The 23,052-nt window shown below is 45.8% G+C and overlaps 1 protein-coding gene across 1 annotated transcript in view; it reads left to right on the top strand.

Annotated features, from left to right (window-relative positions):
- The window catches only part of OXCT1 (3-oxoacid CoA-transferase 1), a 205,779-nt gene that overhangs the window by 5,607 nt on the left and 177,120 nt on the right, over window positions 1-23,052 (top strand). The window contains exons 2-3 of the mRNA XM_040338845.1: window positions 300-408; window positions 7,994-8,084. Of these exons, the coding sequence (XP_040194779.1) occupies window positions 300-408; window positions 7,994-8,084 (200 nt within the window). The remainder of the gene's footprint in view (window positions 1-299; window positions 409-7,993; window positions 8,085-23,052) is intronic.

The following is a 23,052-nucleotide window of genomic DNA, read 5'->3' as shown; positions in this document are numbered from 1 at the left end:
TCTGCTGATTTTATCATCCAATCATGTGCAAACAAATGTTTTTTTTTATTGTCCTTAAATGTCCCCCTCAGATCTACAGCGACTGTACTTGTAGTGCAAAGTGGATTTTTTCTTTCGTAAATAACCCCCATAGCTTTGCACTTGTGTGTGTCTTTGAACTCTTTAGGAGTCGGTAAACGCTTTGCCCTCTGTGTGGGGTCAGCTGTGACTGGTTAATTGTCTGTGAAATGCCCCAGGACGTTCTCTGCACTTAATATTTACACTCACTGCCTTCCTCTCTCTTTTTTTTTTTCCTTCAGGTTTGTGGCTGTTCTTTTTCTACATCCAGTTCCCACAATGCTAAATTCTACAGTGATCCCGTAGAAGCGGTGCAGGACATACCGAATGGATCAACTCTGCTTGTCGGTGGTAAGGATACATTTTGATGTTTTATCTAAAAGTAAAGTATGTGCTGTGGAACAGATTGTTATTTTCTGCTGGTTGTACTTTTCGGCCTCTTGCACATGGGAGTAAAGCTGTCCAGAGATGGGTTTGAAATACAGCCAGTTCAGTAGGGACCGGCCGAATTGTGATCAGCTATGGCCGTTTCTGCTTGGTAGAAGCCGATCTAGCAATTTATTTCTGCCAAACAGTACTGTTGGCAACCTAATATTCGACCAGGGGCTGCAGCCAATCGGCTGAAGTCCTGATCAGTGTATTCTGACAGCAGAGGTGTCTCCACAGTCATAATACAATAATACAGCAAGGAGGATTCCTCAATCTACTTTCTGCTTGTAAAAAACAAATCTCCTATGGTGTGCCTTTTACGTGTGTTTACTCAAGGTATTTACAGAATATTTTACTCAGTATTGTTCTGTCAACAAGATTCAGAGTAGAAACTTTTCTAGTGCTTGAAAAAGTATTCAGACCCTTTGAAATTTTCCACATTTTGTTATGTTGCAACCAAAAATGTACCGTATATACTCTAGTATAAGCCGACCCGAATATAAGCCGAGGCACCTAATTTTACCACAAAAAAATGGAAAAACGCATTGACTCAAGTATAAGCCTAGGGTGTCCATCTGCTTGCCTCACTGTGCCCATGCCTCGACTGACGTTTAACATGGGAGTCTATGGAAGGGGTGCCCGGCTTCGAAAAATCGGTGCTCCCCAGACAACAAACTTTGCACACTTGTAGAGGAGAAATGGGGCTACATGTGTGCCAAGTTCCGGGTCCAGGGGACCTACGACCAGCCAGTACCAGGTCCCCAAAGTCGCCAGAGAAATTGCCTATTAACATGGGAGTCTATGAAACGAGTGCCCAGTGCTCCACTGCCATAGGTCCCCCGGACAAAAAAACTTTGCACACTTGTAGATGAAGAGTGGGGCCGAGGACGAGAGGGCATCCGTGATAGGCGGAACACTGAACAGAGGCTCTGCTGGGAAGCTGAGTGTTCCGCCTATCACGGAACAGCAGAAGGAGGAGGCGCGGCTTTTGAAAAATGAACGGCCGTGGTCTGCATGTTAGGTTACCGGCGTATAAGACGACCCCCCGACTTTTAAGAACAATTTCATGGGTTAAAAAGTCGTCTTATACGCCGGAAAATACGGTATGTGAAAAGTGTGGCATGTATTTGTGTTCAGCCCCCCTGAGTCAACACTTTGTAGAACCTTCTTTCACTGCAATTACAGCTGCAAGTCTTTTTGAGCATGTCTCTACCAGCTCTACACATCTATAGAGGGACATTTTTTCCCATTCTTCGCAAAATGGCTCAAGCTCTGTTAGATCGGATAGAGAGCGTCTGTGAACAGCAATTTTCAAGTCTTGCCACAGATTCTCAAATGGATTTAGGTCTGGACTTTGGCTGTTCCAACACATGAATATGCTTTGATCCAAACCATTCCATTGTAGCTCTGGCTGTATGTTTACGGTCGTTGTCCTGCTGGAAGGTGAACCTCCTCCCCAGTGTCGTTTTTTGCAGACTTTAACAGGTTTTCTTCCAAGATTGTCCTGTATTTGGCTCCATCCATCTTCATATCAACTCTGACCAGTTTCCGTGTTCCTGCTGAAGAAAAGCATCCCCACAACATGATGCTGCCACCACCATGTTTCACGGTGGGGATGGTTTGTTCAGAGTGATGTGAAGTGTTAGTTTTCCTCCACACATAGCGTTTTGCTTTTAGGCCACAAAGTTCAATTTTGTTCTTCTGGCCGCAGCACCTTCTAACATGTTTGCTGTGTCCCCCACATGGCTTCTCGCGTACTGCAAATGGGACTTCTTATGGCTTTCTTTTTGCCACTTACATAAAGGCCAGATTTGTGCAGTGCAGGACTATTAGTTGTCATGTGGACAGATTCTCCCACCTGAGCTGTGGCTTTCTGCAGCTTCTCCAGAGTTACCATGGGCCTCTTGGCTGCTTCTCTTGCCCGGCCTGTCAGTTTAGGTGGATGGCCATGTCTCGGTAGGTTTGCAGTTGTGCCATACTCTTTCCAGATGATGGATTGAACAGTGCTCTGTGAGATGTTCAAAGCTCAGTTTTTTTTTTTTTATAACCTAATCCTTGCTTTAAACTTCTCTAGAACTTTATCCCTGACCTGTCTGGTGTGTTTCTTGGCGTTCATGATGCTGTTTGTTCACTAAGGTTCTCTAACAAACCTGAGGACTTCACAGAACTGTATTTAAATTGCACACAGGTGGATGCTAATTGGGTCTTCTGAAGGCAATTGGTTCACTAGAATTTAGTTGGGGGGGGGGGGGGGGGGGGGGGGGGGGGTGTTGTGTATCGGAGTAAAGGGGCTGCAGACAATTGACTGCAGTCCCGATCAGTGTATTTTTACAGCAGAGGTGTCCCCACTGTCATAAATAGCACAGCAAGGAGGATTCCTCAATCTACCCTGATTGTAAAAATATACCCATTTCCTATGGTGCGCCTTTTTACGTGTGTTTATGCAAGGTCTTTGCAGAACATTTTACTCTGGATTGTTCTGTCAAAAAGATCCGGAGTCTAAACTGTTATGTCCGTGTACAAGGAGGCATTAATGTTCTCTTGTTCTGCTATTTTGGTTCGAAAATCTTTGGCATCCCAGCAAAGCTAACAAGTAATTTTAACGTTTAATCTGATGGTTGAAAGCGTATATTAACAAAGTGTTCCATTGTTGTCTCTCCAGCAAGCAAGGAGAACAGCGATCGGCACAGAACTGACATTACAAGGTCACTCTCCAAATCCTCCGAGACTCGGGTCCGAGGCAGCAGTGTGTTAGATATCTCACTGTGTATATACAGCTGTAGACAAAGGAGTGCCTAGGTACCCTCACTTAGGAGGAGCTACACTGCTATTTTTCACAGAAAAGGTAGAATTTTTTTATTGCTGCATGGGCACAATTCACCTTTTTAAAAATGTTCTCTACAATATTATTCTTAAAGCGGAGGTTTACACAAAAAGTCAACCTCCGCTTTTTGGATCTATCCCCCCTTCCGGTGTCACATTTTGGCACCTTTCAGGGGGGAGGGGGGTGGGGGGTGCAGTTACCTGTCTGAGATTGGGTATTTGCATCACTTCCGGGTTTGGATCCCCACGGGGAATCCAGCCTGTGACGTCAACCCCCCGCTGTCTTCTGGGATACACTGTTCCCAGGAGAGAGCGGGTATCAGTGATGACGCGCCGCGATCCTTGCGCATGCGCAGTAGGGAATCGGGCAGTGAAGCTGCAAGGCTTCACTTCCTGATTACCTCACCGAGGACCGAGTGATTGCTTAGCCTTGGCTGCTGACATCGCGGGCGCGCTGGACAGTTGAGTGTCCATTTTTTAAAAGTCAGCAGCTGCCGTATTTGTAGCTGCTGGCTTTAAAAAAAAAAAAAAAAAAAAATCGGCCGAACCTCCGCTTTAACAAATTGGCTTCAGGTACACTTATTGTTTAGAATTTGAACAAGTTGCGCCATGTTCACATATGTGTGCCTGAAGGTTCAGTGCGTGTCTGTTCACCGGTTTAGGTGCAATTCAGGTCCGAATTTTTTGCCTTTAATTTGCACCTTTAACCAGACCCATACAGGCACAGGACCCTTATGCAATCTGTTCCGTAGCCTCCCGGACCTGTGTGAACCGACTCCATTGAGAGACGGTCACACTCGCCTGTCACACCTATTGGATGTTGGCAGACCTGCATCCAATTTGCATATATGTGAACTCAGCCTTGGTTGTCCAAAGCAGTCAGAAAAATACAAGAGTGCGCAATACTGCTTTGCTCTGTAGCCTTCAGTTCACACTGCCGCAACCTGCGGTACGACTTGGAAGCAACTTTCAGGGGATGCCTTGGTAATCCTGTAATTTTTGGATCCAAATCGCATCAATATAGACGAGAATCAGAATTGGAGGCAACTTCCATAAAAGTCTATGGGCACAAGTTGGATAGAAGTCACCTTGAAGTAGCTCAGGAACCTTTTCTAAAGTTGGAGCGGCTTCGGCAGTGCCAATTAAAGCGGTTCTCCACCCTAAAGTGGAGTCCCGCTGATCTGAACCCTCCCCCCCCCTCCGGTGTCACATTTGACACCTTTCAGGGGGGAGGGGGGTGGGGGGTGCAGATACCTGTCTAAAGACAGGTATTTGGACCAACTTCCGGCCCGGCATTCACGGGCAAAAGACGGGCATTCCGTCACATCCCGTCGCCCCCCCCGTTGTATGCTGGGAACACTCGGCTCCCAGCACACAGCGGGAGCCAATCGGCGGGCGCGACTCGCGCATGCGCCGTAGGGAACCGGGCAGTGAAGCCGCAGCGCTTCACTTCCTGGTTCCCTCAGCGTGGATGGCGGGGGGAGCAGCAGAGAGACGAGCGATCGCTCGTCCTCTGCTGCGATCGGCGCTGGACTCCAGGACAGGTAAGTGTCCTAATATTAAAAGTCAGCAGCTGCAGTATTTGTAGCTGCTGGCTTTTAATATTATTTTCCCGTGGCACATCCGCTTTAAAGTGGTTGTAAACCCACCCTTACAACTTGCACCTACAGGCAAGCCTAGATTAAGGCTTACCTTGCAAGAAATATGTCCTTAACCTACATGGTTAAGGCGATTATTTTCAGGAAACACAGCACCGATGTCTACGACGCATGCTCACTGAGCATACCGGTTTTATGAATGGGATCATGCCTGGGTCGTGGCCGGTCCCATGCGCAGGAGTGACGTCATCGCCGCTCAGGCCAGTCACAGCGCCGGAGCGGCGATGCCCAGAAGGTGCCCGGAGGGGACATGGCGGAGGAGGGGAACGAGAAGCGTTTTGGGGGCTTCGATCTCAGGTAAGTCATTCATAATGAGCTAGTATGCTATGCATACGAACTCAATATGCCTTTCACTTGCAGGTTTTTTTGTCAGGGGAAAAAAAAAAGAGGGTTTACTTCCTCTTTAAGACCGCTCTTATTCTCTAACATGGGATTTCACATGTCACGTAACTTCTCGCACGTCGAATCACAAGTTGCAGCAGTGTGCTCGGAGCATAGTTTCTTTGGCGGTAGGGTGGATCTGAGAATTCTGGCTGAGATCATTATCACTAAAACCCCTGTAAGGCAAAGGCACAATGAGCTAGTATGCACCGTATACCAGCTCATTATGAAATGCTAACCTTAGATCTAAGCCTCCGCATCGCATACCGGTAAATGCCGCGAGAGCTAACATTTTCCCCTCGCCGTTTTTTCTGTGTTCGCGGCTCTGGCAATTTGAGTGGCCGGAGCAGTAATGTCACTCCCGCGCGGGGGTCCTCCGTTCTGGCACAATACACCGGACCTTCACTGCGAATGCGCTGCTGACGTCAGCGGCTGCATGCAGGGTGAATATCTCCTAAACCGTGAAGGTTTAAGAGATGTATTAAATTTACCTACAGGTAAGCCTTTATTATAGGCTTACCTGTAGATAAAGATGTAAAAAAGGGGTATACAACTGCTTTAAGGTAGTCATACACTATTACTATTACAATTTACTGTAGATCCAACATCAATTATGTAGTGCAAAAGTACCCAACTGCATTGAAACTAATTAGATTGTTTAGGGGTGTCCTATTACATACTTTGTGGCAGGTCTTTTATTATTTTATTATAGTATAGTGCTTTTCCCATGTATTGCACATTGTACAATCCTTGAGGGCAGGGACTGATGTGAATCTAACTCTCATTCATACACACATACTAGGGCCTTTTTTTTTATAATTATAATAATAATAATCCTATTGTAGAATAGGTGCAGGTAAATAACCTCCCAGAAGCTAGCGTCAGACTCCTAATATCCATAGACCCTCCTGCGCACCCCTTGGCATTACATGAATTCAGTGTTACATGCACAGGTGGTGTTAGAACTGCATTCCTGCTAAAAAACAAACCTGTGTTTTGGTAAGTCTAAGGCTGCATTCACACCTGAGTGTAGCGTTTTTAGTCGTTGTTTTCCGGCGTTTTGTCTCGCGTATTCACGCGTTTGCATACAGCGCAGACGTTTTTGAACTCCGACGTTTTTGAACTCCGACGTTTTTGAACTCCGACGTTTTTGAACTCCGACGTTTTTGAACTCCGACGTTTTTGAACTCCGACGTTTTTGAACTCCGACGTTTTTGAACTCCGACGTTTTTGAACTCCGACGTTTTTGAACTCCGACGTTTTTGAACTCCGACGTTTTTGATTTTAGCCAATAGGAACAATTATCATCTTTTCACCACTTGTTGCTATGTTTGTAGATTTTTTTTATCTTCTGCCTGGGTGAAATGTTCTATTGATTAAAGCGACAAAACGCCCGTATAAACGCTCGTTGTCGTGCTAGACGCTTAAATCGAGCGTTTCCATTACTTTCTATGGGAATACAAACGTTCTAAAACGCCCAAATCCATGCGACAAAAAAGGTTCCGGAACTTGTTTGAGCTTCAGGCGTTTCGGAGTGGAGATGTGAACCATCTACATAGAGAATAATGTATTTTTTCCTCTCTAGCGTTTTGGAGCTTCAGGCGACAAAACGCTCAGGTGTGAATGCAGCCTAAAGAGTGTGTAATGTGTGGCCAACTTTAGAGGTCAGAGGCCAGCATGGAATCAAACTTGCCAACAGCTATAGAAAAACAAAAATCTGTTTTGGGACAGCAGAAAAGAGAAAGTTTGTAGGCCAACGCTGCTGATCATTCCTTCTGATCTGCATTCCCTGAATGTCACGCTGATCCAATCTTTAAGGACTTCTAAATTACCGTTCAGAACAAGACTAGGGGTTCAAAGTGCAATGGATTTATCTTTTTTTATTTCTCTGTTGGTGTGGGAGTCAGACAGCCAGGCAAGTAGAAATGTTCAGGAGGAGGTCTTTGGTGGTTTATCGGTGCAAATCACTTTCTTTCTTTTTTTTTTGCCTGCAAGTAATTCCTACTAGCAGAATCTGCAAAGGATATAATCATGAGACTTCCACAAGTAACAAATTATTGGCAACAATGTGTTCTGGAGATCCAACAGACTGTTGCAGATGTGATCCAGCTGTAAGGATTGTGTGGTCTGGTTGTTGGTGCAAGTCTGATAAAATGAAAAGCTTAACATGGCAATGAGCATATAAGCTACAATAGCTCAGCGCTCCACAGAGAAAATGTTCCAGTGTTTATCGGTTTATTACTGCTAATCTTCCTATATCCTGATAAATAAATTGGCTGAATTGTTCCATATTGATTAGGGCTTGTTTAGACATATGACTAAGGAATGGTAAGAGCAGGCAGCTCAGCCACGGCCTTCCCTGCTGGCAGAACCCCATGAACACTGCTGGAGGCTATAGCCACCAACATTGATCACATGGGGGGGAAAAAAAAATTCAACCAGCTGGTTGTACTGAAGCCTGTTGATTTGGATCCATCTTCATTACAATCGGTCTTCCCATAGATGGATCAAATTTTTGTCTGGTTCATCGATCCATATATGGCTGGCCATAGACTCGTATGGGACCTTCCCATGTGCAGGCTGAGGATTGTACAAATATTGATGTATACAGTGTTTTTGATAGTCCTTTGTGTTTTTTATTATAGGTTTTGGTCTTTGTGGAATTCCAGAGAACCTCATAGGTGGGCTGCTGAAGACCGGTGTTAAAGGGATCACAGCTGTGAGCAATAATGCAGGGTATGTACTTATTTATTACATATATCGATAAAGGCATCAACATTTTATGTAGCGCTGTACATATTGTATATTCACATCTATCGCTGCTCTAATGGAGCATCTAAGGTACAAGCATTCCTACGCATACAGGAGCCTACCAGTATGTCTTCGGAGTGTGGAAGGAAACTTAGAGGGAGGACATGCAGATAGTTCCTCCACTGGGATTTGAATGGAGAACCCCAGTGCTGCAAGGCAGAACTGCTAACCACTAAGCTACAGTGTGCTGTGTACTCCCCCTTTTTACTTTTCAGCCAGCACACAAGACAATAATTTTCCTGCGCTCGGTTTGGAAAGGCTCAATGTGACAATTGCCACACAATATGGTTTTAGTAATGTTTCCTAATCTGTCCAAGGAATTTCCTTTTTAATTCTGGTTATTGAATTTTTTTGTACTCTATGGTTGGCTGATTCTTTTTCCTGTAGGCATTTATATGTGATGCTGAATACAGAGTTAAACACTAGACATGTGCACTGCCGAAAAAAGTTTTTGTTTTTTAGCTTTTTTTTCGGAATTGACTAATTTAAAAAAGAAAAAAAAGTGTGTGTGTGTGTCTGTATGTATGTGTGTATGTATGTGTGTATGTATGTGTGTATGTATGTGTGTATGTGATATATATATATATATATATATATATATATATATATATATATATATATATATATATATATATATATATATATATATATATATATATATATATATATATATATATATATATATATATATATATATATATATAATATATATTATAATTTATTCATATTCTAAAAAGGGGTTAGCTTGGTAGCGGGGGTGTGTGACCTCCTGAGTGAGTTCACTACACACTGAATTATCCAGAGAGGCAGCCGTGGGTGGTTGAAAAACACTGCTGGTCTTCCAGCAGAAAACGATAGTCCTTTTTTTTATTTTCTTATCACACAGCAAAGATATCAACAACCACTTCACCTTCAGAAGTCTTCCTCAGCTCACTGCTCTCCTTAACTCAACAAGCCTCAGAATGCAGCATTTAGTAGTAATCCTCTGGACAACTTATGGAGGCCTTAATTTTCTCATTCTGAACAACTGAAGCTATCCAACGTCCTTAAACCTTTCTGGCTACCTCTGCAGCCGACACCTGATAGTAATTGGTGAATTTTCTAAACAAAGCAGTAAAGTATCTCCCGTCTGTGACAACACCCCCAGATTTACCTGGCTTTTTGTCACAATATCTATACATCTATATCTCTCTCCTACTTGCCTTATTGGTATTCTGCACATCCTGCTAGGGAGGTGTCGCCACTTTTAGGCCCTTTCACACGGGGCAATCTCCATTTTAGACCAGGAGGTCTGTCTGCTGAGCAGGGTGGGCAGATGTGTCCGCTCAGTTTCTGCCGAGTGTACACGGACAGGGCCTTCTCTGCTGTATGGGCAGCTCAGAGTAAATGGGGGTCCGCTGTCCATTTACTCCTCACTTTACCTCCAATCTGCTTAGCTGGAGGGGGGGGGGGTGAATACCTTTCTTGATTGGAGGTAGTTAACTGTAAATGGACAAGTCCATTTACACCCACCAGTTCATAGGGGGTGAATGAAGGTCCAATCCGGTCCGCCTGAAAAAACTGACAGGCATTCCTGATCGTGCATCATTCATTTACAGCGGCCTGTAAATGAGAGAACAAGTCCGGTCATCCGCCGCAGCAGACGGCTTGTAGTTCTCAATGAACTGAGCACTGATGAGTGTCTTCTTAGTTCATTCACAAGCCCTCCAGCTTTCAAACTGAAAACCCATACAGAGGTACAAGCTGAAAACTGTAGGATGTGTCTGCAGGAGCCTAACCTTGCACCCTGATCTACTGCTGTAAGTACTGGTACCAAAATAATAATACAAGTAAAGTGTATATGTATATGTGTGTGTGTATATGTGTGTGTATGTGTATGTGTATATGTATGTATGTATATATATGTATATATTTTAATAATCTGGGTACACCTGTAGTTATGTACACGGTAAAGCACCAAGTTCACAATCTCTGTTGTAAAAATGTTGTATATATGCAATTAAAAATAACAATTAAAATTAGGTGGCTTAAAACATTTAAAAGGAGAGGAGGGTTATTGGTAGGGGAAGGAAGAAGGTGGAGGGGGATGGTGAACGTTCAGGGCTGCCATCACTGAGGAACAGAGACCATGTTCCAAAAACTGTAGAAACAAAAGGGAAGTGAGAGAGATAAGAGGCGCCTCTGGGTGCGTTTTACTCGTGAAACGCGTCGTGTCACTGTGACGTCACCCCCCCTTTCGCCTGAACACTTCCCTGCGTCCCAAGCCTCGTGTTGAGAACAAACAACTGCAGCCAGCTGGACAACATCACACATCGGTGGAAGAAACCACATCGCAGGACGCTGAACGGAATAGACAGAAGAAGAATTAAAGGGATTGACTCCGCCGAGGACTACCCCCAGCTCTTTGGGAGGTTACCACATGCCTTTTTATGACTCCTTAAATGTGCGTGTATGACAATACTTTCCCTACATATTAAATCTGTTAAATCTGCACACAGAGGCGCCTCTTCTCTCTCCTTTTTGTTTCTACTGGTACCAAAATGCCTGTTAAACCAGAAACCCTGTGAGCTCTAAACTTCTTGTTTGAGCTGATAACGCGATGCCTCTGCTGTGCCGAAATTCCAAGCAGTGTCGGTAAGATGAGGAATTGCGCCCAATCATTGGTATTGGTTGGTGGAATTGCACCCCATTGTTGGTGCTAGTGGAAAGAGTAGTGCCGTGCTGTTGGTGTCGGTGTGAGGAGCCATGCCAGGAAGGCTAGATCAAGGCAAGCAAAGGATCGCAGTTTGGAGGCTCCTGTGCTAGGCAAAGAATATTGGCCACATCATATAAAATTGTTGCATCACCTTATAATACAATTCATTCAGTTTAAAATAGACGTGAAAGGATGTATAGATATAAAAACACATTCTAAATACTTTTTTTTTTTTATCAGTGGTATTGCCCTTGTTCTCAGTTGCATGGGCTGGGGGGAGGAAATTTTTTTTTTTTTTTTTTTTTGTGGCTTTTCACTGGGCAATATGTCGGGGAAATGACTGGTGTTAGCGCTTCAATCATCACAGAACAATGGCTGATATGGTGTTGGGATGATTGAAGCATGTTATTTCTGTCATTGCATTGTAATATAAAATTAAATGTCACCTGCCAGTGAGGGATAACAGCGATAATGCGTGGTGGGCGGTGAGAGATGATCTAATCTCTCTGCTCTTCCCGCCTCGCAGAAGTGTAGCAGCCCCGCTGTGTATGTGGAAGTGCTTTGATCTGGGCATGCGGTGAGAGATGTTATCTCTGCTTGCCGCACGTCACACAGTGCAGCCTTTGCGGCCCAGCTGCAAATAGACCACGGCCCGGGTTATATGCAGTAATGTAATTGCGAACTCACACTTTTTATTTATTTTTAAGCCAGGGTTTTTTGTGATGTCAGTTTGAGCTAATGAGCCATGTAGACCTTTTTTTGGTTTTACACAAAGTAGCTGACCTAGAACCTGGTTTTTATTAATAATTTACCACTTGTTCTGTACATTAAGTCTTGATAAAGTGCGGTAACTCGGGCAGATAAAATTTGATAAGATCGGAGGTAAGCGTGAAAGATAAGGCCATAGTTGATAATGAGCTGTTTAAAGAAAGTGGAATGTCCTCTAAATGGTGCTAGCATTAACTTTTTAAGCCCTGTACACACGATCCGAAAATCGTTCGAAAAATGCCGATTTGGAAATGATTGTACAATAATCGGATCGTTAGTACAGAGCTTCCGAGAGCCGATCAGGACAGTTCATCAGATTTTTTTTTTTTTTTTTTTTTTAATTATTCTGCCGTACGTGAATTTTCGTGACTTTAGTAAACATCAGATTCGACGTGAGTTTAGCATACAAAAAAAAAACGGACGATCATCGGATCGTGTGTACCAGGCATTATAGTGTATGTAAACTCGAGTCATACGTTTCTCTTGCACTCTCCTCCTCTTCCTTCCTTTTTTATTTTTTTTTAGTTTTATTTTTTATTTTTTTAAGCTTGTTTGCCATTTAAAAGCCTCTTTGTTACAGTGCCTTGAAAAAGTATTCGCACCCTTTTGAAATTTTCCACATTTCATGTTACAACCCAAAACATAAGGGCACTTTCACACTGGGGGGATAGGCGTCGGCGGTAAAGTGCCACTATTTTTAGCGGTGCTTTTCGGACGCTAGCGGAGTGCTTTTAATCCCCCGCCTCTGGCCGAAAAAGGGTTAATGGCGCCTTCAAAGCACCCCAGCAGCGCTGGCCATTGATTTTAATGGCAGGGGCGTTTTTAGAAGTGATGTATACTTGTCCCAAAGGTGCTGTGGAAGGAAAATAACCTCCGTCCCAGTGTCAAGTCTTTTCAGACTCGAACAGATTTTCTTCTAAGATTGCCCTATGTTTGACTCTGTCCCATTTCCCATCAACTCTGACCAGCTTCCCTGTCCCTGCTGAAGAAAAGAATCCCACAACATGATGCTACCAGTGACATTTTTACAATAACTGGTGCATTTTTATAGTGCTGATCGCTGTATCAATGGCAATGGTGTCAAATGTGTCTGCCATAATGTCGCAGTTCCAATTTATAGATCGCTGCAATTACTAGTAAAAATAAATAATAAAAATGCTATAATTCTATCCCCTATTTTGTAGACGCTATAACTTTTGCGCAAACCAATATATTATTATTATTATTATTATTATTATTATTATTATTATTAAAAATATGTAGCGGACTACATATCGGCCTAAACTGAGAAATTGGCTTTTTTTTTTGGGGGGGGGGGGGGGGAATATTTATTATAGCAAAAAGTACAAACTATTTCTTTTTTTTCAAAATTGTCATTTTTTTGTTTATAGCGCAAAAAATTAAAATCGCAGAGATCAAATGCCACCAAAAGAAAGCTCTTTGTGGGGGATGTCAATTTTGTTTACGTACAGCGTCGCACGACATGCAATTGTAAGTTAAATCGATCGGTCCCGAATCGCAAAAAATGGCCGGTCATTGGGCAGCCAATTCTTCTGGGGCTGAAGTGGTTAAAAGGACAGGAGTGGTGTGTGTTTGTGTGTGTTTTTTTTTTTTTGGGGGAAGGTTAACCAACGCTTTAAGTTTCTCACATGCACATGGAGAGCGGCTCAAGGGTTAATGGCTTATTTGGGATCAAACAATCGTTTTTTTGTTTTCTCGAATCCTAATCTTCCCCGTCCTGGTCCCTGGATCCCAAAGACTTTGTAGTGCTTTGGGTGGATAAGTTCTCCATCCCTAGGTCCACATCTACCTGGTAGCTAGAATACATTTAGTCTCTGCTGTCCACAGGCTTTTATGTAAACTGACTGGTGCTTAAGGCCCTCCCTCTGCTGTTGGGTGAAAAGGCTGATTGAACACTGAAAAGGTAAAAGAGCTGCTTCTTTTGGGGTGGCACCCTGATCATCAGAAACAGACAGTAGTTTAGTTGGTAACTTAAATGAGCAGATGTTTTGATTGCTTTTATTCTTTGGTCTTGCTGTACAAAGCCCTGCTGCTTTGAAACTGTAAACGTGCTGGACAAACACTACATGGACTGTCCTAGGTGTCCCTGTCTTGTGTATATGTAGCGCCCTCTGAGTTAGGTGCTAGGTAAATTTTGGTTCTTTTTGGGCTCTTGTGGAGCAGTTGCTGATTGTTTTGGATGTCTCGGGGTCACTCGGACAGCAGGCTTGACTTCTTCTCCCTGCCTACTGGAATACTCCAGAACATATCGTCATAGGAGTGGAGAACATTGAATGAGTAGCCTAAATATTTATGGATCTCGGCCAATCCCTGGGGAGCTGTGCCCAATAGGTGGCTGCAGATAACAGTCTGCCGTCTGTTTCTTGTCCAGGAGAAGTTCCCATCCTGAAGGACTGCTGCCCTTCTGGGCAGCCCAGCTGATGTTCTACCCGTGTTCATCAAGGTCTTGGCTTTTGCTAAGCTGGAGTGCCTGCTTGCTGAGAATCTCTGCATCTAAGAGATGTCGCTATGGATCTGGTCTGGAGAGTTCACAGGAGAAATGTCTGGCTGATATTGGAAATAGGCATCCAGGGACATTGTGAGTATAGACCTGAGTGCAGGATCCTGGTGACTGTTGCAGCTGTTATCTCTAGTGCAGCCAAGCTAGTGCTTGCCTGGCCAGGGACTCTGGTTATGTCCCCAGTGCTGTCCATTATTGCTGGGCGTTGGCTAGAAAGACTGTCCCAAGAAGTAGTGATAAAGAGGATAGTGTGCTTTGATTGCTGTTCATTGAGTATCCCATGGCTCCTTGTGCCCTACCAAAAGATATTTAGCAATACGTTTTGAAGAGGACAACCTCTAGACTAGGGGTGCCCAACCTTTTTGAGGAGCGAGGGCCACTTTAGCGACTTGGTAACCGGCTGCAGGCAAAAATGGATGGAGCTGGCAGATGACAAGCTGTGTCCACTCTGCATATAAAGAGCAAACGCGGACACGGCCCCGATCCACCCAAACAGAAGGGACAGAGCACCTTCTGAGGTGTGTGTGTGTGTGTGTGTGTGTGTGTGTGTGTGTTTTGTGAACTTGCTGCAGGATCTGTTGCTTTAGTTCAGGGGTGCCCAACCTTTTTGAAGAGCGAGGGCCACGTAAGCGCCTTGGTCGTGGGCCATAAGTGGAGCGGATAGAAGATGGATCCGTGCCCACTCTGTATATGCAGAGCGGACACGGCCCACTCTACTCTGTGGGCCCTCCCATCTGATCCAACCAGATGGAAGGGGACGGATCCCCTTCTTTTTTAGTGGAGGTAGGTGGGTGCAAATGGACACAAGTCCATTTACATCTGCCGCTCCATAGTGATGAATAGAGGGTCTGTGTGGGTTGAACCAATGATGAAATGGGCCTAAGGCTGTACAGATGGCATTTGGCATCACTCCACTTGTGACAGGAGCTGTCACTATACAGGAAGCATCCACTTATGTGGCTCTGCTCCTTGTGCAGCCGCTTGCTTCCTCTACCGCTGGTTTCATTCAGAACACTGATGCTCTGGGATGGCGGGTCAGCAACCTGCGATCTGGGCTTGCAAACTTGCTATCCCAAAGCACGAGGTCGCGGGCCACATTGGAGGGCTCCGCGGCCACATGTGTCCCCCCGGGCCACTGGTTGGGCACCCCTGCTTTAGTGTGTTGGCTGTACCATGATGCACTGTTCTGCACCATGTTAACACGTGTGTTGCCACAATTTGGATCTGTAAAGCCGCTTCTGAACTGCAACAGACAGAGCTGTGTTGTGTGGCAGAACTGTGTAAATCTGAGAGCTGGTTGGACAATACAAATGCTTGCACAGGTAAAACGGCTCCTATGTATGCATTTGGCTTTTTGGCTGGCGTTCAGCTTTAACCACTTCTGCCAGAGCTTGTGTAAAAGTCTTCTTTTTCAAAGCTGAAATAACAAATGGCTCTGCCCTCTTTCACTTTCTTGCCCAGCAGCAGGTAGATCTGGGAATGACCTTGTCTGCCTCGAGCCAATACAAGGTCACAGAGCCAGTCTCTAAAGAGAAACCTAGAAAATCGTACTGCATTGTACTGCAAAATACCTATAATCTTATCTACATGTTCCATACATTTTGAGAACTAACCCTGCTAGTCTGTTTCACCATGGCCGGGCTATGAAGCTGTAAAAGGTTTATGTTCTACAAACTCGCTGATCCTGCTCATCAGCCCATGTGAATGCAGTCTTGGGATTATTTTCTCACCTCGTCTTTCAGGACAGCACCTGGAGAGAGCGCAGCTCCACCCACTTCCCAGGAAACACTGCAGTCAATGCTATAACTTCCGCCCCCTTCCACCATGGCCTCAGTTGTAGTGTTTCCTCCGGCCATGGTGGAAGCGCTGCAGGGAACCAAGGGTGTGCTGTACTCTCCCCAGGCGGGGAAGGTGGTTTTGGAAGCATACCGGTGTTTTGTGTGTTAGGAGGTGATCCTCCAGGAGGCGGACTCGACTTCTCCCCTGACGCGCGGGTGAAGGTCGGGTACTTCTCTTCGGTCCGGCGAGGACAGAGGCTGCTGGGGGTCCCGCTTCCTGAGTCCGGGCATCGTAGCTTGCGTGGGGGCGGTCAGGTGCCGTTCTTCTGGCATACGAGGTCCCGGAGCGGAGGGCGTAGTGACGTCCTTTCCGGGTGGAGGCGGGACTTCTGGCGGCGCGTGGCGGCTTCCGGTTCCGGCCGCTGGAACGCAGGAGGAGGAGTGGCCTCGGCGGTGCTATTTCCGGGTCTCGCAGCGGCGAGAAAGAGCCGGGAGTTTTAAAAAGCTGTCGCACGCCCGCAGCGTTCTGGGACCATGGAGCCAGAAGACGCAGCGGAGGTGGCGGGAGCAGGAGCCACAAGCACCAGCCCGGCCCAGGTAGGAGACCCAGCGGTGGTCAATGTTCCAGGGTATTGTTATGTCCCTCTTTCTGCCCCTTCGGGGGAGGGGAGCCTGCCTCACTCACCCTAGTCAAGTCTGTGGGTGTGTGTAGTTTTTTCTAGTACAGCGGTGATGGGTTCTGGTTTTATTTGTTCACTAGCTGTGTGCACTTGGGTGATTTGCTGGTCTGGCATACAAAGGTTAAACATAGCGTTGTTGTCCTTTGTGTCGTTTCAGAAAGTTAAAGAAAAACTTAAAGTGGTAGAACCTCCTCCTTCCAAGAAGCGGTGTGCTACTTGTAAAGCTTCCCTTAAAGGGAACTGGACCAAACCTTTATGCAAAACTTGTATTGCGGAGATTGTCAGGGGGGAGGCCTCTACTAGTTCGGCCTCTGAGCAGCCCACCGTCAAGGGTACGGGGGAGTTGCTCTCTTCGTTTAGGGAGGAGTTGCACCAGACTTTCCAGTCTTTTCGCTCCTTTCTGGACAAGGGTCCGACTAAGGGATCCAAGGTCAGGGCCAGTACCCCCTTCACATCTAGAAGGTTAGATAGTGAGTCCGAGGAGGAGGAGCCTGAAAATGTTGTTTCAGGATCAGAGGCGGAGGAAGAAGAAGAAAGGCATACTTCTTCCTCGCGCTATAAACTGTCCTTAGAGGAGGTTGATGACCTATTAAGGACTATTCATTCTACCCTAAACATTAAGGAAGATGCGACTCAGCTGTCCTTGCATGACAGGATGTACCAGGGCTTGGATGAGGTGAAACATCGTACCTTCCCGGTACATAAAGTATTGTCCGAAACAATTAAGAGAGAATGAAAGGACCCGGAAAAGGCACCCTTCTTTTCTAAATCTCTGAAAAGGAGATTTCCTTTCGATGAAGATCCAACGCAGGTATGGAATAAAAAGCCTAAGCTGGATGCAGCATTCTCGAAAGTTTCTCGCAATACTGACCTAGCTTTTGAGGATACAGGTACCCTTAAAGATTCCCTGGATAAAAGAGCAGATACCCTGCTCAAAAAAGCCTGGGATGCCACCTTGATTAATCTCAAGCCAGCTATGGCATCCACTGTGGTGGCTAGAAACCTTGAACATTGGCTGGATCAGCTTAAAGGTCACATCGAGGCTGGGACCTCTCGTAGAGAGCTTTTGGAGTCCTTTCCAGTCCTTATGAAGGCGGTAGGCTATATAGCGGATGCATCTGCTGAATCCGTGAAGCTCTCCGCCAGATCCTCGGCGTTGATAAATTCAACCAGAAGGGCCTTATGGGTTAAGACCTGGCAGGGGGACACAGCCTCTAAGGTGAAACTGTGTGGGTTACCATTTGAAGGAGACTTGGTGTTTGGCACAGGGCTAGACGCCGTTCTGGATAGGACGGCGGATAGAAAGAAGGCTCTTCCTTTTAAAAAAGGTAGATTCGGGGCCCAAGAAAATTTTTCGTCCTTTTTTCCAAGCCAAGGGTCCTAAGGATGCGCAAAGAGGCCAGGGTGGTAGACCCTGGCGGTCCCAGAGGGGCCGCGGGAAGCCTGGGGTGTTATTTCGCTCCCCCAGCCAGCCTGCTAAGCCCCAGTGACTGTCTCCCAGCTGTGGGAGGTCGGCTCCAAGCCTTCCTTCCACAGTGGGCAGAGGCGACGTCCAGTCCGTATGTCCTCAAACTGATTGCAGAGGGCTACGCACTGGAGTTCTCGGGAAGACCACCGTCGCGGTTTTATGTGACCCAATTGCCCAGGGAGCAAGAGAAATCTTGGGCAATGCTGTCATTAGTGGAAGATTTTCTCCAACAGAGGGTGATTACGCCAGTGCCCCAGAGAGAACAGGGGGAGGGCTGTTATTCCCATATATTTCTAGTAAGGAAGCCGTCGGGCAAATTCAGGTTAATTTTAAACCTAAAAGTCCTGAATCTAGCTATCCGGTACAAGAGATTCCACATGGATTCTATATACTCGGTGAGAAAGCTTCTTCCTCTGGGGTGCTTTCTAGCATCGATAGATTTAAGGGATGCATATTTTGCACGTCCCGATCAGGACTTCCTCCCAGCGCAATCTGCGCCTAGCCATCAGAACAGAGAGCGGAGTGAGACATTTCCAATTCAGAGCCCTCCCATTCGGCCTTTCTTCCTCCTCCCAGAGTCTTTTCAAAGGTGGTGGCAGAGGCCTTGGCACCCCTAAGGCTCAGGGGGTTTTCTATAATTCCATACTTGGACGACCTCCTGGTGTTCGCCAAGTCGGAGGAGCAGCTTCTCCTGGACCTGAGGAGGACCCAGGCTCATTTGGAAGGGCTGCGGTGAAGACAATTCAGTCGAATGTGCCGATTTCTGTTCGCTCAGCCATGTCCACAATGGGCTTACTCACGGCCGCCATTCCGGCGGTGCAGTGGGCTCGTCTCCATTCAAGGGACCTACAACAGGCGATCCTTCAGAATTGGACCCATGGGGAATCCCTAGAGAAAAGATTCAGAGTTCCGTCTTCAGTGAAAAGGAAACTTTGGTGGTGGAGAGGCCAGGCAAATCTGCGCCTAGGCCTGTCTTGGTCCTTCCCCACTACAAGGGTCCTAACTACGGACGCGAGTTCGTGGGGATGGGGTGCTCACCTGAACGGGCAGATGGCACAGGGATCCTGGTCGAGGGAGGAGTCCAGAAGGTCCTCCAATTGGAGGGAACTCAGGGCCATTTGGTTAGGGCTAAGGGCCTTCCAGGAGCTGATTCTGGACCAACACATCCAGATTCTGTCAGACAACGCCACAGCGGTGGCGTATGTTTCCAGACAGGGGGGCACGAGAAGCAAGGTACTCCTCAATCTGGCCTTACAGACTCTGTCCTGGGCAGAGGTGAACTTGGCATCCCTATCGGCAGTACACCTAAAAGGCAGCCTAAACCTTCTGGCAGACTTTTTAAGTCGGACGAGGGTTCTGGAATCGGAATGGTGTTTATGCCCGGAGGTCTTCCAAGAGCTAGTAAACAGGTGGGGAACCCCTCAGATAGACCTGTTCGCGTCCCAGTCCAATGCCAAGGTTCCGGCTTATTTTTCTCTCAACAGAATGGACCAGGCAGAGGGTCTAGATGCGTTAGTCCAACGCTGGCCCTTCCGCCTGTGCTATGCCTTCCCCCCCAGTTCAGATCATTCCTTTAGTGTTACGGAAGCTTCAGGAGGAGAAGACTACTCTGATCCTGATAGCCCCGTACTGGCCCAAGAGGCCTTGGTTTTCGAGTCTGTTGGAACTGGCAGTAGAAGATCCCTGGGTACTGCCAGTCAGAAAAGATTTACTGTTTCAGGGCCCTCTACTTCATCCAGGCGTGAGTCGATTAAGACTCACGGCCTGGTTACTGAAGAGCTAATTCTTAGCAGTAAGGGTTTGTCCAAACGTTTGGTAGATACGCTACTTAGTAGCAGGAAAAAGGTCACGAGGGCCATCTACTTCAAGACTTGGAAAGTTTTCAATTCTTGGTGTGAAGGTAAAAATGATTCTCCTTTTGAATACATTTTCCGTCTTGGAGTTTTTACAAGACGGTATGGATAAGGGTCTGGCAGCCAGCACCTTGAAGGCGCAGGTGGCGGCTTTGTCAGTGTTTCTAGAGAGACGTTTATCTCTAGAGCCCTACGTTATCAGATTTTTTTAAGGCCTTAGCCAGGGCTAGGCCTTCCCCGTTTAAATTTTTCCCCAAGTGGGATTTATCAGTGGTCCTGGGGGGTTTGACCAAAAAACCCTTCGAGCCTCTATAAAATTTCTGACTTTGAAATTGGTGCTTTTGGTAGCGGTCACCTCAGCGAGGAGGGTTAGCGAGCTTCAGGCGCTTTCCATTTTGGAGCCTTTTTTGTCAATCTTCCCTGATAGGGTAGTATTAAGAACTGATCCGAGTTTTCTTCCGAAGGTAGTGTCAGTATTTCATAGGACGCAGGAAATAGTGTTACCTACCTTTTGTCCAACTCCTTCTTGTCCGAAGGAGAGAGAATTCCATTCCTTAGATGTCAGGAGATGCATTAGACGCCATCTAGAGGTCTCTAGTGAGTTCAGAAAGGCGAATTCGCTTTTCGTTCTGTTTTCAGGATCCCGCAAGGGGCATGGGGCTTCCAAGAGTACTCTAGCTAGATGGTTACGTATGGCTATCCATGAGGCATACAAAGCTAAAGGTTTGGATCCTCCTCCAGGAGTAATGGCCCATTCTACTAGGGCGGTGGCAACTTCCTGGGCAGAACGGGCTGGAGCTTCGCCAGAACACATCTGTAAAGCGGCAACGTGGACAAGCTTTTCCACCGTCGCTCGTCATTATAGGATGGATTTGCTCTCTGTGTCAGAGCAGTCTTTTGGCAGGAAGGTCCTGCAAGCGGTGGTCCCACCCTAGAGTAAGTACTCGGTTATCATCTCCAGGTGCTGTCCTGAAAGACGAGGTGAGAAAACCTTAGTTAGACTTACCGGTAACGGTATTTCTATGAGTCTTTCAGGACAGCACCTGGAGAGAGCGCAGCTCCACCCACTTCCCAGGGAACACTGCAGTCAATGCTATAACTTCCGCCCCCTTCCACCATGGCCTCAGTTGTTCACGAGTACCTCCGGCCACGCTGAAATTAGATAAGCAGAACATAGAAACTACACACATTAGTATATATATATATATATATATATATATATATATATATATATATATATATATATATATATATATATATATATACTAATGTGTGTAGTTTCTATGTTCTGCTTATCTAATTTCAGCGTGGCCGGAGGTACTCGTGAACAACTGAGGCCATGGTGGAAGGGGGCGGAAGTTATAGCATTGACTGCAGTGTTCCCTGGGAAGTGGGTGGAGCTGCGCTCTCTCCAGGTGCTGTCCTGAAAGACTCATAGAAATACCGTTACCGGTAAGTCTAACTAAGGTTTTCCATTTTAACTAAAGGATAGGAATATTTTGCTTATTGTACTTGAATAGTGAAAATTGATATTTAAAAATAAAAGTAGCACGCAGGTTTCCTTTTTTTCAGAACAGTTGCTTACTGTGTTCAAATCTGAACTCCAGCAAAAAATGAATATAGCCTATTAAAGAGGTTGTAAACCTCCAAAAAATTTTTTAACTTGAAATTCAAAAACTTGAAAAAAATAAATAAAAATTGGCTAGTATGCATCAAATACCAGCTCATTATGAAATATTTACCTGAGAAGGATGCCCTGGATCAGCGCCGGCACACTGCTGACGGAGCCAAAATGTTTCTTAAAGTTACTTTGGGGTTTGCAGGCTTTGGCGCTATGATTGGCCAGAGCGCGTCACTCCCACGCGTGAGCCACTGGTCACAATATGGGCCCTGAAGAAATGGCACAAGCGGGCTGTTCAGTGTGCATGCATTGATGGCAGCAGCGTATACAGTAAATATCTCCTAAAACTGTGCAAATGTACAGTACCTACAGGTAAGCCTTTTTATAGGCTTGAGGCTCATGCACACAGGAGGCTATTAAAACACGTTTAGCTGCATTTTTTACATTAGCGTTGTTGCGCGTTTTCTGCCATTAGCGTATTTTGGATGGTTTTGATTAAAAACACTCCCTGAATGAATGAATGAATGAAAACTTATATAGCGCAACACATGCGAATTTAATCGCCTCTGGGCGCTTCCCTATAATGTAAAAACGCCAAATGCGGCTCCTGGAAGGTGTGTGTGTGTATCCCAGTAGATCACCAGTTTTTGAAATGCTCAGACTAGCCCTTCTGGCACCAACACATAGGACTTTGAAGAAACAACATGGGTATGCCGTTCTTTCAGAGCACACTGTCGGCTTCGCAAGTAAATCTTTTCTAAACTGTGCACGTTTTAGCAGATATTTACTATACCTCTGGGTAAGCCTTATTATAAGCTAGCCTATAGGTACAAATCAACTAAGGGAGTTTACAGCCGAGATTCGAACTGTGTATGGCTGGCCTAATTCTTCTAATGTAACTGCATAGGAAGGTTACCGTTCAGCCTAATCCCACCACAGCGCAAACTGTGTAGGTGGTAAAGGCTGATAGGAGACCTTCCTGTTAAGACTATACTGTTTACTGTGGTTTTGTGTGGCTGATATTTATGTACATGTTTGTCTCTATCGAATGTAGCTCCAAACTGATACACTTGTGTACACTTACTATAAAACTATAACTTATTGAGAGTTGAAAAAATGGGCATTACAGTTTGTGTTTAGGGCTGAGTAGCCACAGACCAGTCAGGGTGCCCATGCTGACCCATCTCCACAGCAAAAAAAAGCGCCTACAATAAACACATTAGCATCAGAACTGGACCATGGAAAAATAAAGATAATGGCCTGGTCTGATGAATCCCATTTTTCTTTTGCTTTGTGGCTGTCCAGGTGCATTGCTTACCTGGGGAAGAGATGGCACCAGGATGCCGTATGGGAAGAAGGCAAGCTGGTGGAGGCAGTGTGATGCTTTGTGCAGTGTCCTGCTGGGAAACCTTGGCTTGGGTTCTGCCATTCATGTGATGTTACTTGACATGTACCACCTTGTGAAGGACTTTTTGCCTATATGCTTCAGTTTAATTCTCCCTGCTAGTT

Source organism: Rana temporaria, chromosome 1 (genome assembly GCF_905171775.1).
Source record: "Rana temporaria chromosome 1, aRanTem1.1, whole genome shotgun sequence".
Taxonomy (NCBI): domain Eukaryota; kingdom Metazoa; phylum Chordata; class Amphibia; order Anura; family Ranidae; genus Rana; species Rana temporaria.
The sequence above is the reverse complement of the archived record's forward strand: the minus strand, read 5'-3'. Positions and strand labels throughout refer to the sequence as shown.